Source organism: Dermacentor silvarum, chromosome 2 (genome assembly GCF_013339745.2).
Source record: "Dermacentor silvarum isolate Dsil-2018 chromosome 2, BIME_Dsil_1.4, whole genome shotgun sequence".
In the NCBI taxonomy this organism is placed as follows: Eukaryota; Metazoa; Arthropoda; class Arachnida; order Ixodida; family Ixodidae; genus Dermacentor; species Dermacentor silvarum.
Genome location: NC_051155.1, coordinates 62,539,520 through 62,558,278, shown reverse-complemented (window position 1 = coordinate 62,558,278; position 18,759 = coordinate 62,539,520). Strand labels below are relative to the sequence as shown.

At 47.2% G+C, this 18,759-nt stretch overlaps 1 protein-coding gene across 1 annotated transcript; it reads right to left on the bottom strand.

Annotated features, from left to right (window-relative positions):
* Positions 1 to 16,688: 16,688 nt before the first annotated feature.
* On the bottom strand, positions 16,689 to 18,233 carry LOC125943428 (tigger transposable element-derived protein 4-like). The gene has a single exon (XM_049662737.1). It carries the CDS (start codon positions 18,231 to 18,233, stop codon positions 16,689 to 16,691), a length of 1,545 nt encoding a protein of 514 aa, XP_049518694.1.
* Positions 18,234 to 18,759: the final 526 nt, after the last annotated feature.

The window sequence follows — 18,759 nt, the reverse complement described above, 5'->3', positions numbered from 1 at the left end:
ACCCAGTTTATCTTACAGAGTGCATACATCTTGCCTTGTCCTATACCAAGTTTTCTTCTCACTAGTTTAATGCTGCATCCATATTTTACAGCTACCTCAATCTTTCCCTCGTTATAATTTCGAATATCCCTTACTTTCTTCTTCTTGATCAGTTTTGACAGTTCAGCATATCTGATCTCTTGAGTTTGACACTTTCATGCTTTGTTGTTTCTTTATTACGTCCTTGGTTACTTGGGAGAGCTTACCTACTGGTTACCTTGGTGCTTTACCTCCCACTTCAATTGCTGCTTCTCAGATCAGCCTAGTTACGGTTGCATTCATTACCTCTATGTTATCTTCTTTCTGGTCTAACAACTTATTTGCGAGCACCAGCCTGGATTGGTTTGCTTTTTTGGTCAGCTCAGGTTGGTGGATGAGGTATAGTCTCCTAAATCCACAAAACCTTCAATGTGACCTGATGTTTTAATGCACATGTGTTCCGAAAGCTTTAGCTCATCAACAAGCAGGCCACCATGCTTCCTGAAGGTGTCCATGTCTGAAGTCTTTTTTTAAAGAGGAGACACTGGTGTTTTGAATTAAAAACAATTTTGTCATATACAAATGAAGTTTTCCGGCAAAGTTTACTTTAGCCTGCTAGAAGCATATATGCAATCAATTTTTTCTTATTTGTAGTTGTTTTTGAGATATTTAATACCTTCTGAAAAATCAATTTGCCCAACTTTTCATCAATTTTACCACTGAATATCAGAGAAAATTTTATATGTACATATTCTAGAATAATCAGAGATCACAATTAGACCATGACTGTAATTTTAGCTCTATTGTTACAAAAGTTATTGCCATATCTAATATGGTGGTTATGAAGCTAAACATTTTTTTCAGTTGTATTGCCAAATAAAAAATTCCATCATAAAGGATAATATATTTTATTAGTTTTACTGTGTGTAAAATATTGTAAGCTTTTGAATGCAACAAGAATAGTTGAAATCAAAGACTTACATCAAAAGATACTGTGGGCAACAGCACGTGTGATAGGAGAAATGCAGCTTTTGAGAAAATGAAGTTCCAAGACATGATCTAGGTTTATTCTTAACAATTAAAGCAAGAAATTCAAGTCCACCTTGCACTAGAAGCCACCAGGCACATAATCCACTGTCTTTCATGCGCCTCTTCTGTATGGCATGCATGAACGTTTCTGCTCTGGCATGCTTGTCGGATGCCACTAGCCGGTGCTGGTCCTTTTCAGCACATCTTTGAACTGCTGTGCTGCCTTGGCTCAAGTGTAGCTCCTTCAACATGGCCTCAGAGGCATGTTTCTTTTCAGCAATAAACCTGGTGGTTGCTTCAGCGACAGCAGTTTCCACTGTGAAAAACGAGGCATGTTTCCTTTTAGGCACTAGCGACCAGATTACCGAATGGAGGCTCTCATTTGAGTTTTTAGTTTTCCCTCAGTGACAGCGGTCCAACAACTTTTGGTCAGGAGGCAAGTGTACACTGGCAGGAGGGCTTCGGCAACATATTCAGGAAGGTTGTAGCGATGCTTAGGTGGAGCCTGCTGCCTTGCCACTGCCTTGTTGTATGCGCACCATGATTCTTCACCCTTTGGGCACCGTGAATGATTTGGCTTTGCATCGATGGAAGTCACATGGTAATAAGTGACAAGGACAGCATTCTCCATCTCATCAATAATATGCTGTTTGTGTTTTTGAATGCCCAGCCGTATTAATTTGTGAGCTTTGCCACAAGTTCACCTCTGATCTTTGCTTTGCCACCGAGGCTTAGCTTGCCTTCTCTCTTATTATTCTGCAGGAGGTTTCGGAGTGCAGCACCCATCCATTTGTGCACATGGTGTACGCAATCCTCCTTCGAAATTGTCATGTAGCCATATAGCTTCTCATCCTGGAAGCTGTTGAAAGTGCGGCTATAGCCGTCACATAACATAGTTGTGTATTGGTGTCCATATTTCTCCAATGACCGGCCAAACAGAATTTTGGCAGCCTCCACCTCCATTTGGCCAGGCTTGCTGGAAGTGTTTTTTTGGCACTTATGTCGAACTCGCCATTCACTGTATTCATGTTCATCATTCTTGGGGCCAAGCTGGCATCCCAGGTAGAAGTTGGACAGAACTTGAAAGACCAGCACGTAGCCATAAAAAAAAATTCTATAGCAGCTCCCACACAAATGTGTGACAGGTGTCCACGAGTCAGCCATATCCCGTCAAACGAAACTGCTACACTTCTGCGATTCCAAAAGTTCAGTTCAAAATAAATACACTTCACAGCTGCCGTGCACTTGGTCACAATACCCGCGGATGCGGTCAGGGCGGCAGGGTTCATCTTATTTTTTACATAGTCTCTTGGTACGTTTTGGTATGCATACCACGAGAGGAAATGTTGAGAGCCGCGAAAATATTGTTAAGTACAGTCTGTCCATTGCCTGTGCTCATTGCAGCACGAGCCGCAAGCACATTCACTTCGAAAGGGTTGGAGGTAGTATTCCCACCTGGGTTCTTGGCGAGCTCCATCCGGTGCTTATGTTGCCACAAATGCACAGTTCACCACTAGTTTCACAGCCACTCCATATTCCCGGTCACCCTTTGACACGTTCAAAGGGCCACAGCAGAATTCGCATTTCGCGCACCGAAGCAGGTGATTTAATTAGAATCGTGAATGCGATCCCGCTCGCCGCGCTTCCGGGGAATCTCCGATAAGCGATTGCTTTCAGCGGGTAGCTGATAACGAAGAAAGCTTCTGTTGTTCCTCCTCTGCACGACGTTCAATTGCCACTTCTTAAGCTTCTGTGATGAGAAATGTATCGATGGATGTTGCCGCCGATGTGTCGTTGGCCGCAGGCATCACATGCACGGCCGTAGCTTCGGTAGCTGCCGTACGTACGCTCGCTAACGGATGTCGCTGTGCTGGTCGCTGTCACGGACGATTCATCCCACACTACTTGGGTTATCCGAGAACGTCACTTTGCTATTCTGAATGTAGTTGTACGAGCGGGAGCTCTTCGTCCTCATGATGGTGCATTTCAAAACCCATGCTTTGCTGTAACGAATGCTATTGTTTTTTACTTTTGCTGCCGCAAAACATTGTCTAACACACTCTTGTTTCTTCTGAGGGAGTTCAGAAATCTGCTCATGAACAGTTTCTTCATCCAGGGAAGCATTTAGCACTTGCATCTTATCAATGTCTCTTTTCATTGTAGCAATTCATGCACCAAGGTGTTTGTTTCTCTGTGCTGCACATTTCAGCTGCTGAACTATGGTTCGTAATGGCCTGGAAGGTGCTCATTTCACTCCTGATTGTCTATTCAAAAGCACTTTGGGCAAGTACTTGCAACGGATGCACTGTCCTGCTGAAAAAAAAAGAACCTGGTTAAAATATGGTTTACAAACAATACAGTATGATATTCACATCATAAGTCTAATGCAGATTCGATAGTCATAATTCTAACCTTTGTTTTGAACTATCCCGATACATTTGCTGTTGAAGTGTGTTCCCTGCTTTACTGCGAGCTGACTCATAATACTTGCCGTCGAGAAGGCTGGACAGTAACCATCAGTATCCAGGGCTCCAACACAGAGTTTGGTGGCTTCTGCTTTTTCTAGCAAGTTTCCTGCTTCTTCCAAAGAGCTCAAGCAACATTCTTCGATTAGTCGCCCTCTGACATAATATTCTTGCGTAGACGTCAGGTAGCTTGTCACAGACAAACATAATTACGTTTTCAGATACGACGGTTGTTTCCTCGTACAATACTGAAGTGCAATAGAGTACTCCGTCTAAGTTTCCGAAGCTGTGCTTTGTCCAGTATTCTGAAGAAGTTTTCAGTTTAATAAAAACTTATTCTGATTTGTATCTCATCTGAGTTGGCGGCTGCTTGTGTCACTTCGTTAATGCCAAGTAAGTCAACATTAGAGAGTTGTAGCTGAGTGGGTTTATGGGCCAGCAGGTGAGCGTAGATGCCACTGTGCATGTGTGGCACTCTGGGGCGGCCAGCATGTTTGCGGAGCGGGCCACTCGCTACGCTGGTTTCCTCTCCCCAGCGCAGCACACGCAGCGGGCCAGCCTTTTTGCGAAACAAACCTGGTGACCACCAACACGAATAGCAATGGCATATCGTCGGCGTCATCTTCATAGCAGTGCTGGCTCACCTGCAGGCGAAAAGCCTCGGAAGTGTCTCGCCACTGAATACTGCGAGAGGTTTCAGCAACGCGGACATTTGGCGACGATTTGAAGTGGACGACCGTGATCGAGAATCTGAAGTCAATTTGATCCACAGTCAGACCATAGCTGTTTTGCAGGACCTCTAGTAGTGGCAAAGAATCTTCTCAAGGCATTTACAGAACTTGAAGCATACATGTGTTCCATGACTTCGATAGGCACTGCGCGGACGCTCATACACGTGAACAACACAGCCCAACGCTTGCTATGGGCTTCACCACCTCTAGTGTAGCGTGCAGTCACCTGCCTCGGTCCGAAAACATTGACCAACGTAGGTGAAAGGGGGCTCTGTGCTAAGCCATTCCATCGGCAGCTTTGCCATTTTCTGCTCTTATTGCTTTCCTCGCAGCTTGTGGCATGTAGCACATTTGTGTATGTACGAGGAGATCCGACGTTTAGCCCCAATGATCCAGAAACCGATTGTCGCTTGAATGTTTCTACCTCTTGCGTTTTACCGTGTAAGGTTGCCTTAAGTTGTCGGCCCTCTGAGATGGCTCGCTTGTATTCCTCACTTTATTCAGTAAATTTGGTCATGGAAGACGTGACTCCCGCCCAGCTTACCTGTGCAGGTGTATTCTTTGAATTGGTCTTTAATTGATCCCTGCTGGTGGCAGTTCCTTGTCTGGGTCCGGGATCGGGATCTTTGTTTCTGCGTACTTGTTGACTGGGTGAAGGTGCCAGTGCGCCGCGCAGATCTGGAGCGGGATATCTCCGTGCTTCAACCCACCCTGCAGTCTTAGTCTTAGTGGCCTGGTGTTCTGCGGACGTGGGGCCTGCGATGCTCATGCTTGTTGCGGTTGCTTTCAGCGCTTGGTACAGCTCTTGTCCCCGGTAAGATGCCCTCCCCCCTTGCACGAGGCACAGTTCGGTTCACAAGGGTGTCCTTCACTTGGGTTCACGAGCCCACACATTTTGCAGATTCGTAGCGTAGGATTTCGGCAAACGTCCATGCGATGTCCTTTACCGCGACAGATCTTGTACACTTGGATGGTTACGCGAAAGGGGTGACACAAGAGCTCTCCTCCGTAATTGTATACCTCCGTAATTGTATACGGTTCTCAGTAGTATCGACCCGCTGAATGTCAGGGTGGCACTTTGGGTATCAGCGATCATGTGGGCCTGGATCAGCTCGACTCCTTGCGTGCAAATCCGCATTTGGCAAGCAGGGTCTCTGACAGAGTGGGTCGCGGTATGCCGTGCACCACCCCTCTCAGTGCGTCTTCTCCAGTGGCTGCGTATACTTTGACGGCATGGGCTGTGCTGTTGATGGTCAGGAGACGAAGTCCCCGTGCTTTCATGGCCACCTCTTAGTGCGGAGTAGAGAAGATGGCTGTGTTACAGCCCGGCTTGATTCGCAGGAGAAATTGTACCCCAGAAAATTCATGGTTGCAGGCTTCAATGATTGCTGTCGCCCTTGCTGGTGTGAGGGTGTTGCGTAGGGCTAAGCCCTGATGCGGTCATATGACGATCTTGAACTCGTCCTTTTGTAGAGGTGGGAGTTTGGGTAGTTTCCTTCCTTTCGGAGTGGGTGGTCTCTTGGTGTCCATGTTCGCTTCGAGCTTGTCTTTGGCTGGCACTTTGCCGCGCTTGTTGCTTCCGTTGGCGTAGCGTTAGCACCGTTTGCCAGTCTGCATCGTCATCGGGGTGTTGGTGGAAGGTAGAATAGGTCTGCTCACCTCCGTATGGTTGATTGGGTACTCCGTCGACGTGCCGGGGCCAGTAAGGTCCATTCCGTCTTCGTCATTTGATGCTTGCCGGTGTAGCGTTCCGGTGCTCAAGAAATCTCTAGTTGCCTCTGTAGCCATGGTTAGGTCAGCTTCGAGCCGGAGCCTGCGCTGCTGGCGCAGGTGTTTCCGGAACGCCTCGTCGGTGTTCGCGTTAGCGAGAAGGTGACGAACCATGGGAAATGGTGAGAAGGCCGCTTCCCATATAACTCCCGGCGAAAAAGGCCCGGGCAAGGGTGGCTGGTGAAGGTCGTGGCATTTCGGTGGTTGCGGAGCACGCTGACGGCACGTCCGTTCACTGCGGCTGGCTGATTGGAACTCCTAGAGACTCTGAGGTGACCCACGGTAGGAGTGTCATGTAGCTGTGTGAGGACAGTTTGTGTGTAGAAATAACCAAGAGCAGTTCAGGACCGTCAGGGTGCATGTCGTAATGGTACAAGACGCCATCCTGCAGCACAAACATACACAGAGAAGGGGAAGATGTTTCAGAAGTCAGCCGGAGAATGACGTCTTCACGTAGGGTTCACGGCGTTGCTCATCTCCGATGCTCTGAAGCACAGTAAGCGACAGCACGCAGGTATACTCGTAACTGCCAGGAAGCTCCGGTGGGTCTACTGGATGGCACGACTAGCAGTCAGCATCTTCATGCAATCGGAAGCTCTTATGCACAACTGTGTATGAGTATTCTTGGAGTCATAGAGCCCACCGACCGAGACGGCCAGTAATATCCTTTAGGGATGAAAGCCAGCATAAGGCATGATGGTCGGTGATAACTGTGAATGGCCGGCCGTACAAGTAGGGACTAAATTTACCCACTGCCCAAACGAGGGCAAGGCACTCACGTTCAGTAATGGAATAATTACGCTCTGCTTGGGACAGAAGACGGCTAGCGTAAGCAATAACACGGTCGCAACCTTGCTGGCACTGAGCCAAAACAGCGGCGATTCTATGACCGCTGGCATTGGTTCGAACTTCCGATGGAGTGGTCACGTCAAAATCGGCTAGAACTGGTGGTGAAGTGAGCCACACGGTAAGCTCAGCGAACGGAGTAGCTTGTTCCAGGCCCCAGACAAAAACCGCGTCATTCTTAAGAAGTTCTGTGAGAGGACGTGCAACGTTAGCAAAATTGCGTACGAACCGGCACCGGTGTGAGCACATGCCCATGAAGCTTCGAACGTCGTTGGCACAGGTCGACATGGGGAAATTTTTGACGGCGTGAACTTTCTCTGGATCGGGGCAGCCCCCGGAAGAATCGATGAGGTGTCCGAGCACAGTGTGTTGCCAGCTGCGGAAGTGGCATTTTGATCAATTAAGCTGAAGCTCAGCCTTGTGGAAAATAGAAAGAATTGTCGAAAGACAGGAGGATGGCGGCTTTGGTGAAACACAACGCAATCATCGTCGGTGATAGGCTGATCACGTGAAACGGCAATATAGGTCACGGCTTGGCGAGGTAGGCGAATGTAATTGGTGGAACATCGACTCGGCGTAGGATCAGGAGGGTCAGCGGCACACTCTAAGAAAAAAAGGACTAAAAGGGGTAGGGAGATTAGACCTTTTGTGGAACTGATTTGCCACAACCATTAGTCCTTTTGGTGACTAACTGATATGGGATGAACTGTTAGTCCCCTTGCATTTAGTCCTCATGGGACTAACAGTTTATCCTTCCAGTTACTGCTGAGGAGACTACCAGTTCATCCTTTCAATTACTCCCAAAGGGACCAACGGATGCACCTGAAGGGACTAACAGTTTATCCTTTCAATTACTCCCGAAGGGACTAACGGATGTGCCTAAATGGACTAACAGTTAATCTTTTCAGGTACTCCTGAAGGGACTAACGGATGCTCCCAAACAGATACAGATTCTCCTTCCAATGCTGCCACAAAGGCTAAGTTTTGAACCCCACAAGTTCTACACTTGCCGCAAATGTTCATCCAATAGCTTTTCATCCAGAAGATTAACCGTTACTCCACTTGTCCCTTTAGGCTCACTTTTGACAAGCTTTGAACAGACTTGGGACAACTCAGCATGGCAGTGTGTCTGTTCGTGCCTTTATGGGGTTGTACAAAACCACAAGCATTGCGCTGTAACAATTTATTTTGTCAGAAGGCTGTGGGATACACGGACGAGTGGTGTCGCCGGGATACCACTATCTACTTGAATGAGGCGGCACCATAAATCATGCGACTTTTGGCCTTTCTTCACAAAAGCAATGTTGAAGGCCCAGTACAGGGCCAGTAAGGTGGCTATTGCAGCCAACAAGCTGTCTTCAATCCTCAGCTCCTCGAGGCAGACAGCAAAGGACTTCGTGTCCAAAAGTGGACCTTCAAACGTAATAGTGGACAGGTAATGCACCAGTGTGGGGTCCTGCAAGAAATTAAACGCAAATTATAATTTACAAAAAGGACATTGAGGTATGGTTTTAGGGAGACCTACGTTGCTTTCAATCAAGCAGTATTCTATTGATACTTTGCAACATACTCTGTAAGGAAATATACCTGAAACACACAATAAGCACATACCTACTGGCACCAAGGGCACATAACCATGGGAACGACCCACATTTTTGAAATCCTCAAGCGCCTAGGGCAGAGCGAGCACAATGTGCATCTTTATAGTGTTCTGGAAGCAACCCACACACAGTGGAACTGCACTCGAGGGAACCCCCACACTATCATTTGGTTAGCAGTTTTTTTTACGTAAATCATTCATTGCCTATATTTAAAGCCAACCAACGGAAGTAATTTTCATCTACGTATCCTTTATTTAAATTTTCTTCAGCACTTAAATATCAGCGGGTAGTTTTGCCAGAGCATTACCACTTCCGTCTGGGTGCTTCACGAAAATGCTTAGACACATGTAAAGAAAACTGGTTTGACAATACCAAGAATGCTATCTGCAATAAAAGAGTATTTGCATTGACAATGCAAGAACTCGGGCAACGAATATCTAAGAATTTTATCTATTGGTGGTTTCGCTGTTTGTATAGAAATAGCCTGTACTTGAATCGCGTGTCCAAGGAGACTTCCGGTGCGAAACTTCTGGTATTGCTTACTCAATGCACCCCACCCTGTTGATGTGGTGTGTTTGTTTTTGCTGTTGAATCATTTCTTGTTATTTTTTGTGCCTAGTCCCAGACGTGTTTCGAGTGATGTGTAGCGAGTACCTGAAGGGGCTTGACGTTGTTGGGTGGAGAAGGTACAAGGAGAAACTGCAGTGGCGTGGAGAAGAGCTGCCCAATCCGCTGGACAGGGAAGTCTGATTTAGTTTTTCAACTGGCGCCGAAAATCTGCCCCCTGTCACAGCCGCAGACATATTTATGTACCTCGTGGAAGGTGTGTACTTCTACACGAAGGAGCAGTTTAAATGCTATAAGATTAGTGACGCATGCAATGCATTTGTGAGTGGGAAAGTCAAGCAGCTCGTATCATTCAAGGCGGGTGAGCGCGGCGACGGCATTATCATCTTTGCGGCCCGAGTGGAAGCAAGCCAGACGCTGACCAAACATTACGAGTCGTGGTGCATTGTAAAAGACAACGGCACTGTTGTTAGTGCCCACTGCACTTGTCTGGCAGGGTGAGTATTCATTTCATGTTCAAGCACGCGAACTTAGGGAATGCTTTATAGCAGCTTTACGGGAAGCAGGCTCGACTGCAAGCACGTCACTCGGTTAGATTCATGCTTGACAGCCTCTTGTAGCACGTTACCAGTAAATAAGTTTCAATCATTTCTTTTTTTGTCGTCGATTTCAATGTATCAATAGCGAGAACGTCCGTCTTCATGGTGACCGTCTAGATCGTGGAAACAGTGCACGTTTCACCTTTTCATTGCTTCGCGTAGCTCGAGCTTATCGGTCGGCCTATTTTATGAGCTTTGTCATCGAGTTGCCTTATTGTCTTATCCTCTTGGCTTTGCTGTCGCAGTAAGGCCCTACCTTATTAATCACCGCTGCGGCTGGCACCTTTGCCGGACAGTCTTTTTTTAGCTGTGCATGCACAGCACAACCTTCCGTCTAGCGCATTTGTTCTACATTTACATACACTTCTTTCCCTTTCAGACTTGGAGAATGCTGCACACATGTTGCTGCACTGTTATTTTACACCGAGGCCAATGTGAACTTCGGCATGGACAAGTCGTCACCAACTGATGTTGCATGCAAGTGGATCGAAGTGTCTCGAAAAACTGCAGTAAGCTTGATTGTCTTGGGTGTTTGCCTTCATAGTATCATTCCAGCTTTTAACGAGGCACTGGGAACTAACAGAAAATCTTTTGCAGGCTGCACCAGTCAGCGAAACTGAGTTCTTGAGTTTTTCAAACCTAAAGTTGGAGTGCCAATACCTCAACCAACACCCAGAGCTCATCAGGATGTCCCACTGTGGACAGACCAGCAACTTCACAGTTTTTTCCATCAGTTGTAGGTGAGTGCTAGGGCTAATTTTTGATCAATGTACACACCTAATAGTTTTGCTTTAGCTCATTGATAGAGATGGGGAGAGAACTGTTCGCTTTGTCTCTAAATTTCTACAAGTGTTTTTTTAGCAAGTATTCATGAAAAATTAAATCCTGAAGTTGACAGGCATTGTGTACTGAAGAAAAAGGTGCAACTTACATGACCTTCTATTCACTCATGTCATTTTCACCGAGAAGAGCGTTAAATGTCCTCGTTGCCCGCTTCTAACTCTTTGTGACTGCCCGCAAAAGGATCAGAAGCCTGTGTGGACTATACAAGCGGCACGCTTACGTTTTCATTGTATTTATTGACTCTGCTCTGTACCAGCATTTATATTGAGGGCTGTTCTGTATCACAAGTGTTCTCGGAAAACAGAAGCTTCTTTTAAAGCCTCAAAGGCTATGCATTTCTCTTATTCCGTTTTATTTCCTTGTCAGTGAAAAGGAGATTCAGAACTAAAAGCTGGGGAATCACCTTTACAGGGGCTTTGACTAGTTACAAAGTGACAAGAGCAGTACAGTCGTAAAACTGCTCTCCATCATAATGTACTGTAACACTTCGCATGTTCTTGACACAAAACAACACACACAAACAATTATATGTAACGTTACTTTATAAGGATACGAAGAAAAAACAATACAAAAATTTAAAAATCTAAAATTTTATAATTAGACATTAACTCGTGTTTAAATTATAACCACGGAATAATTCAAATATCAGCCTCATTCAGCTATGGAATGCCGAAGCATACTGCCACCGTCCTCGACAGGTGCCATCACCTACATACAATTAATTGCGTAGACCGAGCACCTAGGCCATAGCTTGCAGCACACAACATAAATAATTGCAGCACCATTGAGCATAAAGAAATGCATGAAAGAAAACCATATTGTCACGAGGATTCAGAAGTACACGGGAGAGACAATATTTACAGGCTGCTGCTACCAGAGAATGGCTGACAGCATCTCACGCGGCATGTCCCGTCTTCTTCCTCTTCGCGTAGCACAGCGGTCCTTTAAAGGGACACTAAAGAGAAACAGGAAGTTCAGCTGGAATAAAAGAGGGACCTTCAGGAATGCATGCCGTTTTTGTTGGGTGCAAAAATATGAGTTATTAGCGGAGAAATTCGTAAACAAAGACCAAATATCTCTTCCTCAATTTCTCTCACCCTAGATTTGGCGCTGAAGCAGTGTCGTCACAGATTGCATTGCTCTCAGCGAATCAGAATGCGCCATGATACGTCACCGCTTGCGTAAACGGCCAAGGCGCTGGGCTGGATGCATCATGGCTGCATGCATGGTCGCTGCATTTGCGTTCGCCGCGATGGATACCGTAGCTGCCGCTGAACCTTGCAACGAAGAGCTCGCCAGGAAAGCAGGACTGCATTTCAGCGATATTCAGAGAAACGGAGCGCGAAATGATCCTCTGTGCTCGAGCGGTAGGTGTTTCCGCGTGCGATGGCGGTGAGCCGCCGGCCGCGCCGGCGGAATGCAGAGCTTCGTTTTCGTCGATGGGAGGCGAAGCGTCCGGTCCGCCAGGCGACGATGTTCCCGACAGAACAAGCGTAGAAAGTTATGCACGTACTCGGTATGGTTATTTCGTGGCTTTATTTAATGACATTCAGCACTCACCGAGCCGCCAGTTTGCTGCTGCAGGGGCACCGGTAGGAGGTTTGATGAAGGCCGCATTGAGGGAACAGCTGCTCGAGAAAGGACTGGCCTCTGGGGCACGTCAAGATACTTTCCGAGGGCAATATTATACACATAATCCGAGGGCGAGAAATGCAGAGAGCACACTATCGGTTTCTCTGGCTCTTTTGCCGTTTTATCATCGGCTGAGCACTGATCCATTGCGAACGCCGGGGAGCCGGGGCTCTCCGAGCGACGCCACATGAAAGGACACAATCGAGTCAACACTGCCGCTGCCCCTGATCAAGCGCCTTGGGCCATTTATACAGCCCTCAACACTACACACACGAGGCATTTTCTGGCTGTTTCCCGCGAAGTCAACGTTTTTCGATCCACGCAACACGCAACCAAACACCATAAAGTGGAACAGGCGCGCGCGACGATGCATTGACGAAAAACGAAACTACGAAACTATCACGGCCGCATGTATCGCCATGCCATTTTTTCTTATTTATTTAATTTTGTGTTAAACTTGTACTTCCTCGCTTGAAACGGTTTAAAAAGTTGGAAAATGCTGTTTATGTACGTTTAAGGTGTATTTTGCATTTTATTAACAGCGATAAATCGCTCTCGACCAATCGCGACCGGCCTGCGTTTGTAATCTCCGACGTCACATCACGTAGTGCGGGAATTTCGAAGGGGCGTCAGCACCTATTCTTCAGTTTTTCGCTATTTTCTCGCGGAGTGATGAGGTAGTCAACATCGTTGAGCTTTCGGAGAACTTTGTAGGGGTCTGTGTAGCGAGGGAGGAGCTTCTCGCACAGGCCTTGGCGTTGAGACGGCATCCAGAGTAGGACCAGAGATTCAGAAGGGTACTCCACTTCGCGGTGCCGGCTATCATAGTGCTCTTTTTGGGAGGCCTGCGACGCACATAGCCTACTGTGAGCAACCTGGCGAGCCATTCTGGCTCGAGACAGGACGTCCTGAGCATATGCGGTTGGTAGGGATGGATCATCAGGAAGGAGCGTCTCGAAGGGCAACGTAGGGTTACGGCCGTAGAGGAGAAAGAACGGCGAATAGCCGGCAGTGTCATGGCAGGATGAGTTGTAGGCAAAAGTAACGTAGGGTAGGGCGGCGTCCCAATCGCGGTGATCAGTAGAGACGTACATGGACAGCATATCCGTGAGAGTTCGGTTGAGCTGCTCGGTAAGACCGTTGGTCTGTGGATGGTAGGCTGTCGTAAGGCGATGTTCAGTAGAGCAGCTACGCAGAATTTCGTCAATGACCTTTGCAAGGAAACAGCGGCCATGATCCGTAAGAAGCTGACGCGGAGCCCCGTGTCAAAGAATGAAGTCATTGAGCAGAAAGTCTGCAACGTCGGTAGCACAGCTATTGGGCATGGCGCGCGTGATGGCATATCTGGTGGCGTAGTCAGTTGTGATGGCAATCCATTTGTTGCCGGATACGGACGTAGGGAAAGGTCCGAGCAAGTCAAGGCCGATGCGGAAGAAGGGCTCCAGTGGAATGTCGACAGGTTGAAGCAGGCCAGCCTGAAGTAGAGCAGGACATTTGCGGCGCTGACAGTGCTTGCAGGTGGCAACGTATCGGCGCACCCAACGATACAAGCCAGGCCAAAAAAATAGCTGTCGCACGTGGTCTTGGGTGCGTGAAATGCCGACGTGGTCCGGCAGTTGGAGCATCATGCAGATGTTGAAGAATGGTGGTGCGCAGGTGTTGTGAGGCCTCCGAGGCGGCACTGATGGTTTCATCAAAGCTTTGGAGGAAGCTCTGGAGGTGACGCTTCTTCCTTGAAACCATAATGACTTATTTTGCAGATGGTCCTAAAACCTAAGTTTGTCCAACACTGCGACGTCTGTCATGCGCTGAAACTCCAGCCGAGCTTTAAGAAAATGAATAAGTAGGCAGAAGATCACATCACAGGTTTTGGCCAGACCGAAGTTGTTATGCAACAGCATTGGCTTATAGCAGCTCCAAGTTATGCTTTGTCATATTTATGGATGCATTAAATTAGTTGCACATATGTTCATGGGCTACTTGGTTAGCACACTCACGCAGCACATGAAAAATGAAGGACAAAAGAATGCAAAAACATGCTCGTGGCGTCAGCTTTACATTCTTGCTCTCTTTCTATCGTGCACTGCAAAAGTGGAACCAAGGTCCCAAAAAATGTGCGCTTTCGCTGGTACTTGTCAAAACAAAGTAAGTGCAGATTAAAAAGCTTTTCACAGCATTTTAGGCATTGCAATACATAGTGTCTAGTACATGGGGATGGAGAAACTGTTTTTCTCGGAATACATGGTACCGATTTTGATTAGGTTGGTTGCATTTAAAGTAAAAGTTTACATGTACCAACTGTAGAACGTTGCTTTTTTAGAGGGCCCCTCACCAGGTCTGAAAATCTTGAGCTGACAAGTGCAATGCATACAATGCATGCTAGCGATCGTGTCTGTTAAGTATTACATCCCTACGCACTACAAAAACAGGTTAAATGCCAAGCCAAACGCCGTTTGCCCTTCTCCTTGCGGGTGCCGCACTCCCAGCCGGAGGGTCGACGTACGATATATTGCACAAGTGCTCTACATACATGACAGTGCTGACGTCACTCACAGTGGCATGTGAATTTGAGAATTATTCACGGCAACAACATTTATTTGTTTGACCTTTTGCTGCAATAGACAAATTAAAGTTTAGAGAAATCATAAAACATACAAACGCAATGCCCGCATGTCTTTGTTTTACTTCGTACCATATAGCAAGAGAGATGTACTTTCATTTCGCCTGCTTGTTCCCAGGTCATACACTCGCACGCACAGTGTTACTGTTATTGTCTACCATCTTCCAGCGCACGATCATGCTCTGCGATCTGCTTGTGTCTGCCTCAGTGTTTGTGTTGCACTGACTCATACCACTTGTTAAATGTTCTCATACACAGCGTGCATATCGTTTGCTGTGCAAAGCAAGACAAATGCAACAGCTCACGCGCGGGACCATCAGTGGAAGTGCGCTGTGCAGTAATGAAGCGAGGAAAAAAAAAGGCGGGGCCCGTGATGTATGCATCATGCGACTAAAATTATTATACATACTGAAAATGGTCTTGTGATCCTTTTGGGGGCAAGACTGTCATTGTTGACCTCTGTCGATCTTTTAGGGGGTGGGCTATCATCTGTGCCTTCTTGCAGCCTGAGCTTTCTTCGCTCCTATTTAGCTTTAAACCTTAAAGCTTCTCGCCACAAGTCCTACGTAAAAAGCATCCCAAACTACTAGGCAAGCAAACCCATATACACTGGCAAACAAAAGTAAGCATTGTCACATGCCTGACAGCAATAAACAGCAACTACAACGTTGCACAGGTCACAGAAATCTATACAATGTTAGTAGTGGTGGTCTATATTCACTAGTACAGCTCTATTAGAGCCGAATACCCAGTTCAGCAAAACTCTATCATGAATAAGCCTGTGGCAGATTGTATTGTAAGACGAAAGCCTTAAGTGGCTCAGTGCAATGGCTCATACCCCCCCAAAAAAGCGGCGTCTCTAGTCCAGTGATGCAAAAAGTATCATTAGGAATGGCTCATGCTCCTACAAGCAAGCAAAGATGCAATGGCTGAATATGAATGAAGAAATGCAAGGAAGAACGAAGGGACAAAGAAAAAAAAAGAAAGCCATAAGTGGCTCGTTGCAATGGCTCATGCCCGACTGACATGCGCACTTGCTATGTGTCAGGTGAAAGGGCGGCCGAAAACTCGGGGGAGCAGCGACACTGCAATCGGTAGCGATACACATATTTATAGCCCTATAATAAATCACACGCTTTACGTGGAGTGCTTAAAAAAGTATGAGGGCAAGGACCCTCTCAAGCCATCCTTAAATGGCTTTTCCATTCACCTCCTATCACATGTATTGTGATAAACCAATAAAGAATTAATCAAATGTGTCAATGATCAGAAGAACCTGCCTTAATGACTCAGATTATGCACATTTGTCAAAATAGTTTAAGGTTCCCTTTAAGATGACCACCTCTCACTGTGTCACTCGTTTAAGGTGCACTACTTATTTTTAAGGTTTGGTTCACGCTACATGAAACCATTTTGCAGAACGGCAACCATGCCAGGGTTTATACATAAACGCCTGCAGAAAGGCTTCTGTACACAAATTCAACTAAAAGCACCCTTGACACATTTCAACCTGGCACTCTTCTTCCACCCTTTTTACAAGTTTCCTTGGTCTTTCTAGTTAGACAATGAAGCATGCAAAGGCTACAGCTGCACCAACCTGGACTGCCATTCTGCCATTTCAACCTAAAAATGATGAGTTCCCTTATCAGAAAGTTGGCAACCAGCTTGCCACACCTTGGTTCAGCTTGCAAACAAAACAATGAACAACTTACATAGCCAGTCCCTGCACTGTCAGCCAAGTTAGGAAACTTGGCTATGAGGGCTCGGGCTGCCTCTACATACAGTTTTAAGGGTACCTAGCAGATTCAGAGAGGCAAAGAACTTAGGTGGCATGATGCGAAATTGATCTTAAAGCAGTAATACAGTCGCCGACCGATTTTTCGGACCTGGCGGGGTCCGAAAAAAAGTCCGAAAAATCGAACAGTCCGAAAAATTAGTTTTCGCCAAAAATGTTAACTTTATTTCATTCAGGCAGGCTTAAAAAAGTCCTTGATGCTGCCTTGCCTCACAGTACGCTTGGAGGCAATTAGGTTTGTCTGTATTTGCGCCAAGGTGACATCGTCACCGTAAACGCTCGACAATAGCGTCACCGCGTTGGCGATCTCCGCCGCCGACGGCTGCGGGCGGTCATCGTCGTCATTATTCGAGCCGCTCTCCGGCTGCTGGACAACCTGGCGAAGAATTTCGTCGTCTGTGGGCTCCGCGCACGAAACAACGTTGTCGTCCGTACGAGCGAAATCTTTAAATGTCATCGTGGCAGGAACGTCCACTCCACCACTGCGCAAGTCGTTCATTAAGTCATCCCCGCCATCGGTGCCGTCCGGGTCGCCTACGTCCAGGTCATCCGCCTCGGGCTCTTCGGCAGCAGCGAACCCTGCATGCCTAAAGCAATGCGCGATGGTTTCTGGCTTCACCGCTTTCCATGCATTGGCTAACATGTGGATGGCGGCCAGAAGGTCGACCTTGTACACCTTCCCGCTGTCGAGGCACAAGACGGTGCGGCTGAGCAGGCGGGCACGGTAGTGTGCCTTGATGTTTCTGATCACGCATTGATCCATTGGCTGGAGCACGCTTGTGGTGTTAGGCGGTAAAAATTCCAGCCGAATGGCCTCAAGGTTCGGCACGCTACCGTGCGCGCCACAGTTGTCCACAAAAAAGATGACCTTTCTGTTCTGCCGCGCAAACTTGCGGTCAAGTTTGCGTATGTATCTTTCAAACAATGATTGCGTGATCCACGCCTTGGAGTTGCTGTCGTATTCCACAGGGAGGGTTCTCACAGCCTTAAAACACCTCGGATTTCTGGCCTTCCCAATAACGAGAAGAGGCAGTTTTTCCGTTCCGGTGGCGTTGGCACCAACCATCACTGTTATACGCTCCTTGCTGAGCTTCCCACTGGCGCACGATTCCCCCGAAAATGCTAGCGTACGATCCGGCAGCATCTTAAAGAAAAGTCCTGTCTCGTCACAGTTGAATATGTCCGAAGGAGCATATTCTTTAAGCAATGCTTGCAACTTCGTGACACGGTAATCAGACACAATAGTCTGATCCACCGCTCCGCTTTCACCACTCACTTTTTTGAATGAAATTCCGTGCCTCTTCGTGAAGCCGCGAAGCCATCCGTCAGTAAATTTGAACTCTTCAATGCCCATTTTGAGAGCGAACGACTCCGCCTTTTCTTTTAACAAGTCTCCCGACACGGGCAGGTTCTTGGCCAAAACTCCTTTGAGCCACAACTGCAGAGCCTCTTCAAGGGCTGGATGAACGCCCTTACTGTCGTTTTTTTGGCTCTTGTTGTGGGAATTCTCAAACGCTGACAGTATCTTCGCGCTGTTTTTGACATAGTCAGATACCGTTTGCTTGGAGAGGTGGTATTCTTTGGCGACATCAAGCTGCGAAAGTCCACTCTGTATCAGCTTGATAATTGCAGCTTTCTTCTCCAACGTCAGGGTCGTGTACTTCCCACGCTTCTTCGCACCGCCTGGCTCTCGCGATGGCACAGATGGCGGAGCCATGGCGTCAAGCACGCAAAATTCGATGTTGTAGTAGCCACAAGGAACCACACAACGTCTCGATGCAGCGCGACACAACACGTGCGGAATGGCGACTGAAACAAGCTGAAGAAGCTACAACAATAAAAGGAATCCTTCCTTCGCCTCCTCCTTTCCCGTCCCCAACGGTGTGATGACGATAGTAGTGCTGACCGAAGACGAAAAAGTAACGTCCCGTGCCGCGTTTTCCAAGTGCGCTTTCTAATCTCGGAGGCAGCAAAGCCATTCGAAGACCAAATTTAGCCAAGCTGGCGGAAAATCCAATATGGCGGCTTCCACAATGGTTGGGAGCGTAGCTTTAAACGAGCGATTTAGTCCGAAAAATCCAACTTTCAGGGGCAAATTCGTCCGAAAAATCGGTCAAAAAAATGCATTATCTCTATGGGATCCTTGACGGTGCATTTATGGAGTCCGGAATATCCAACAAGTCCGAATTTTCGGAGTCCGACAAATCGGTCGGCGACTGTACTAAGGAAATACAGGTAGGCAG

What these genes read in the sequence shown, in the direction of transcription:
- LOC125943428 (XM_049662737.1), bottom strand. Translation starts at nt 18,233, where the DNA reads ATGGCTCCGCCATCTGTGCCATCGCGAGAGCCAGGCGGTGCGAAGAAG.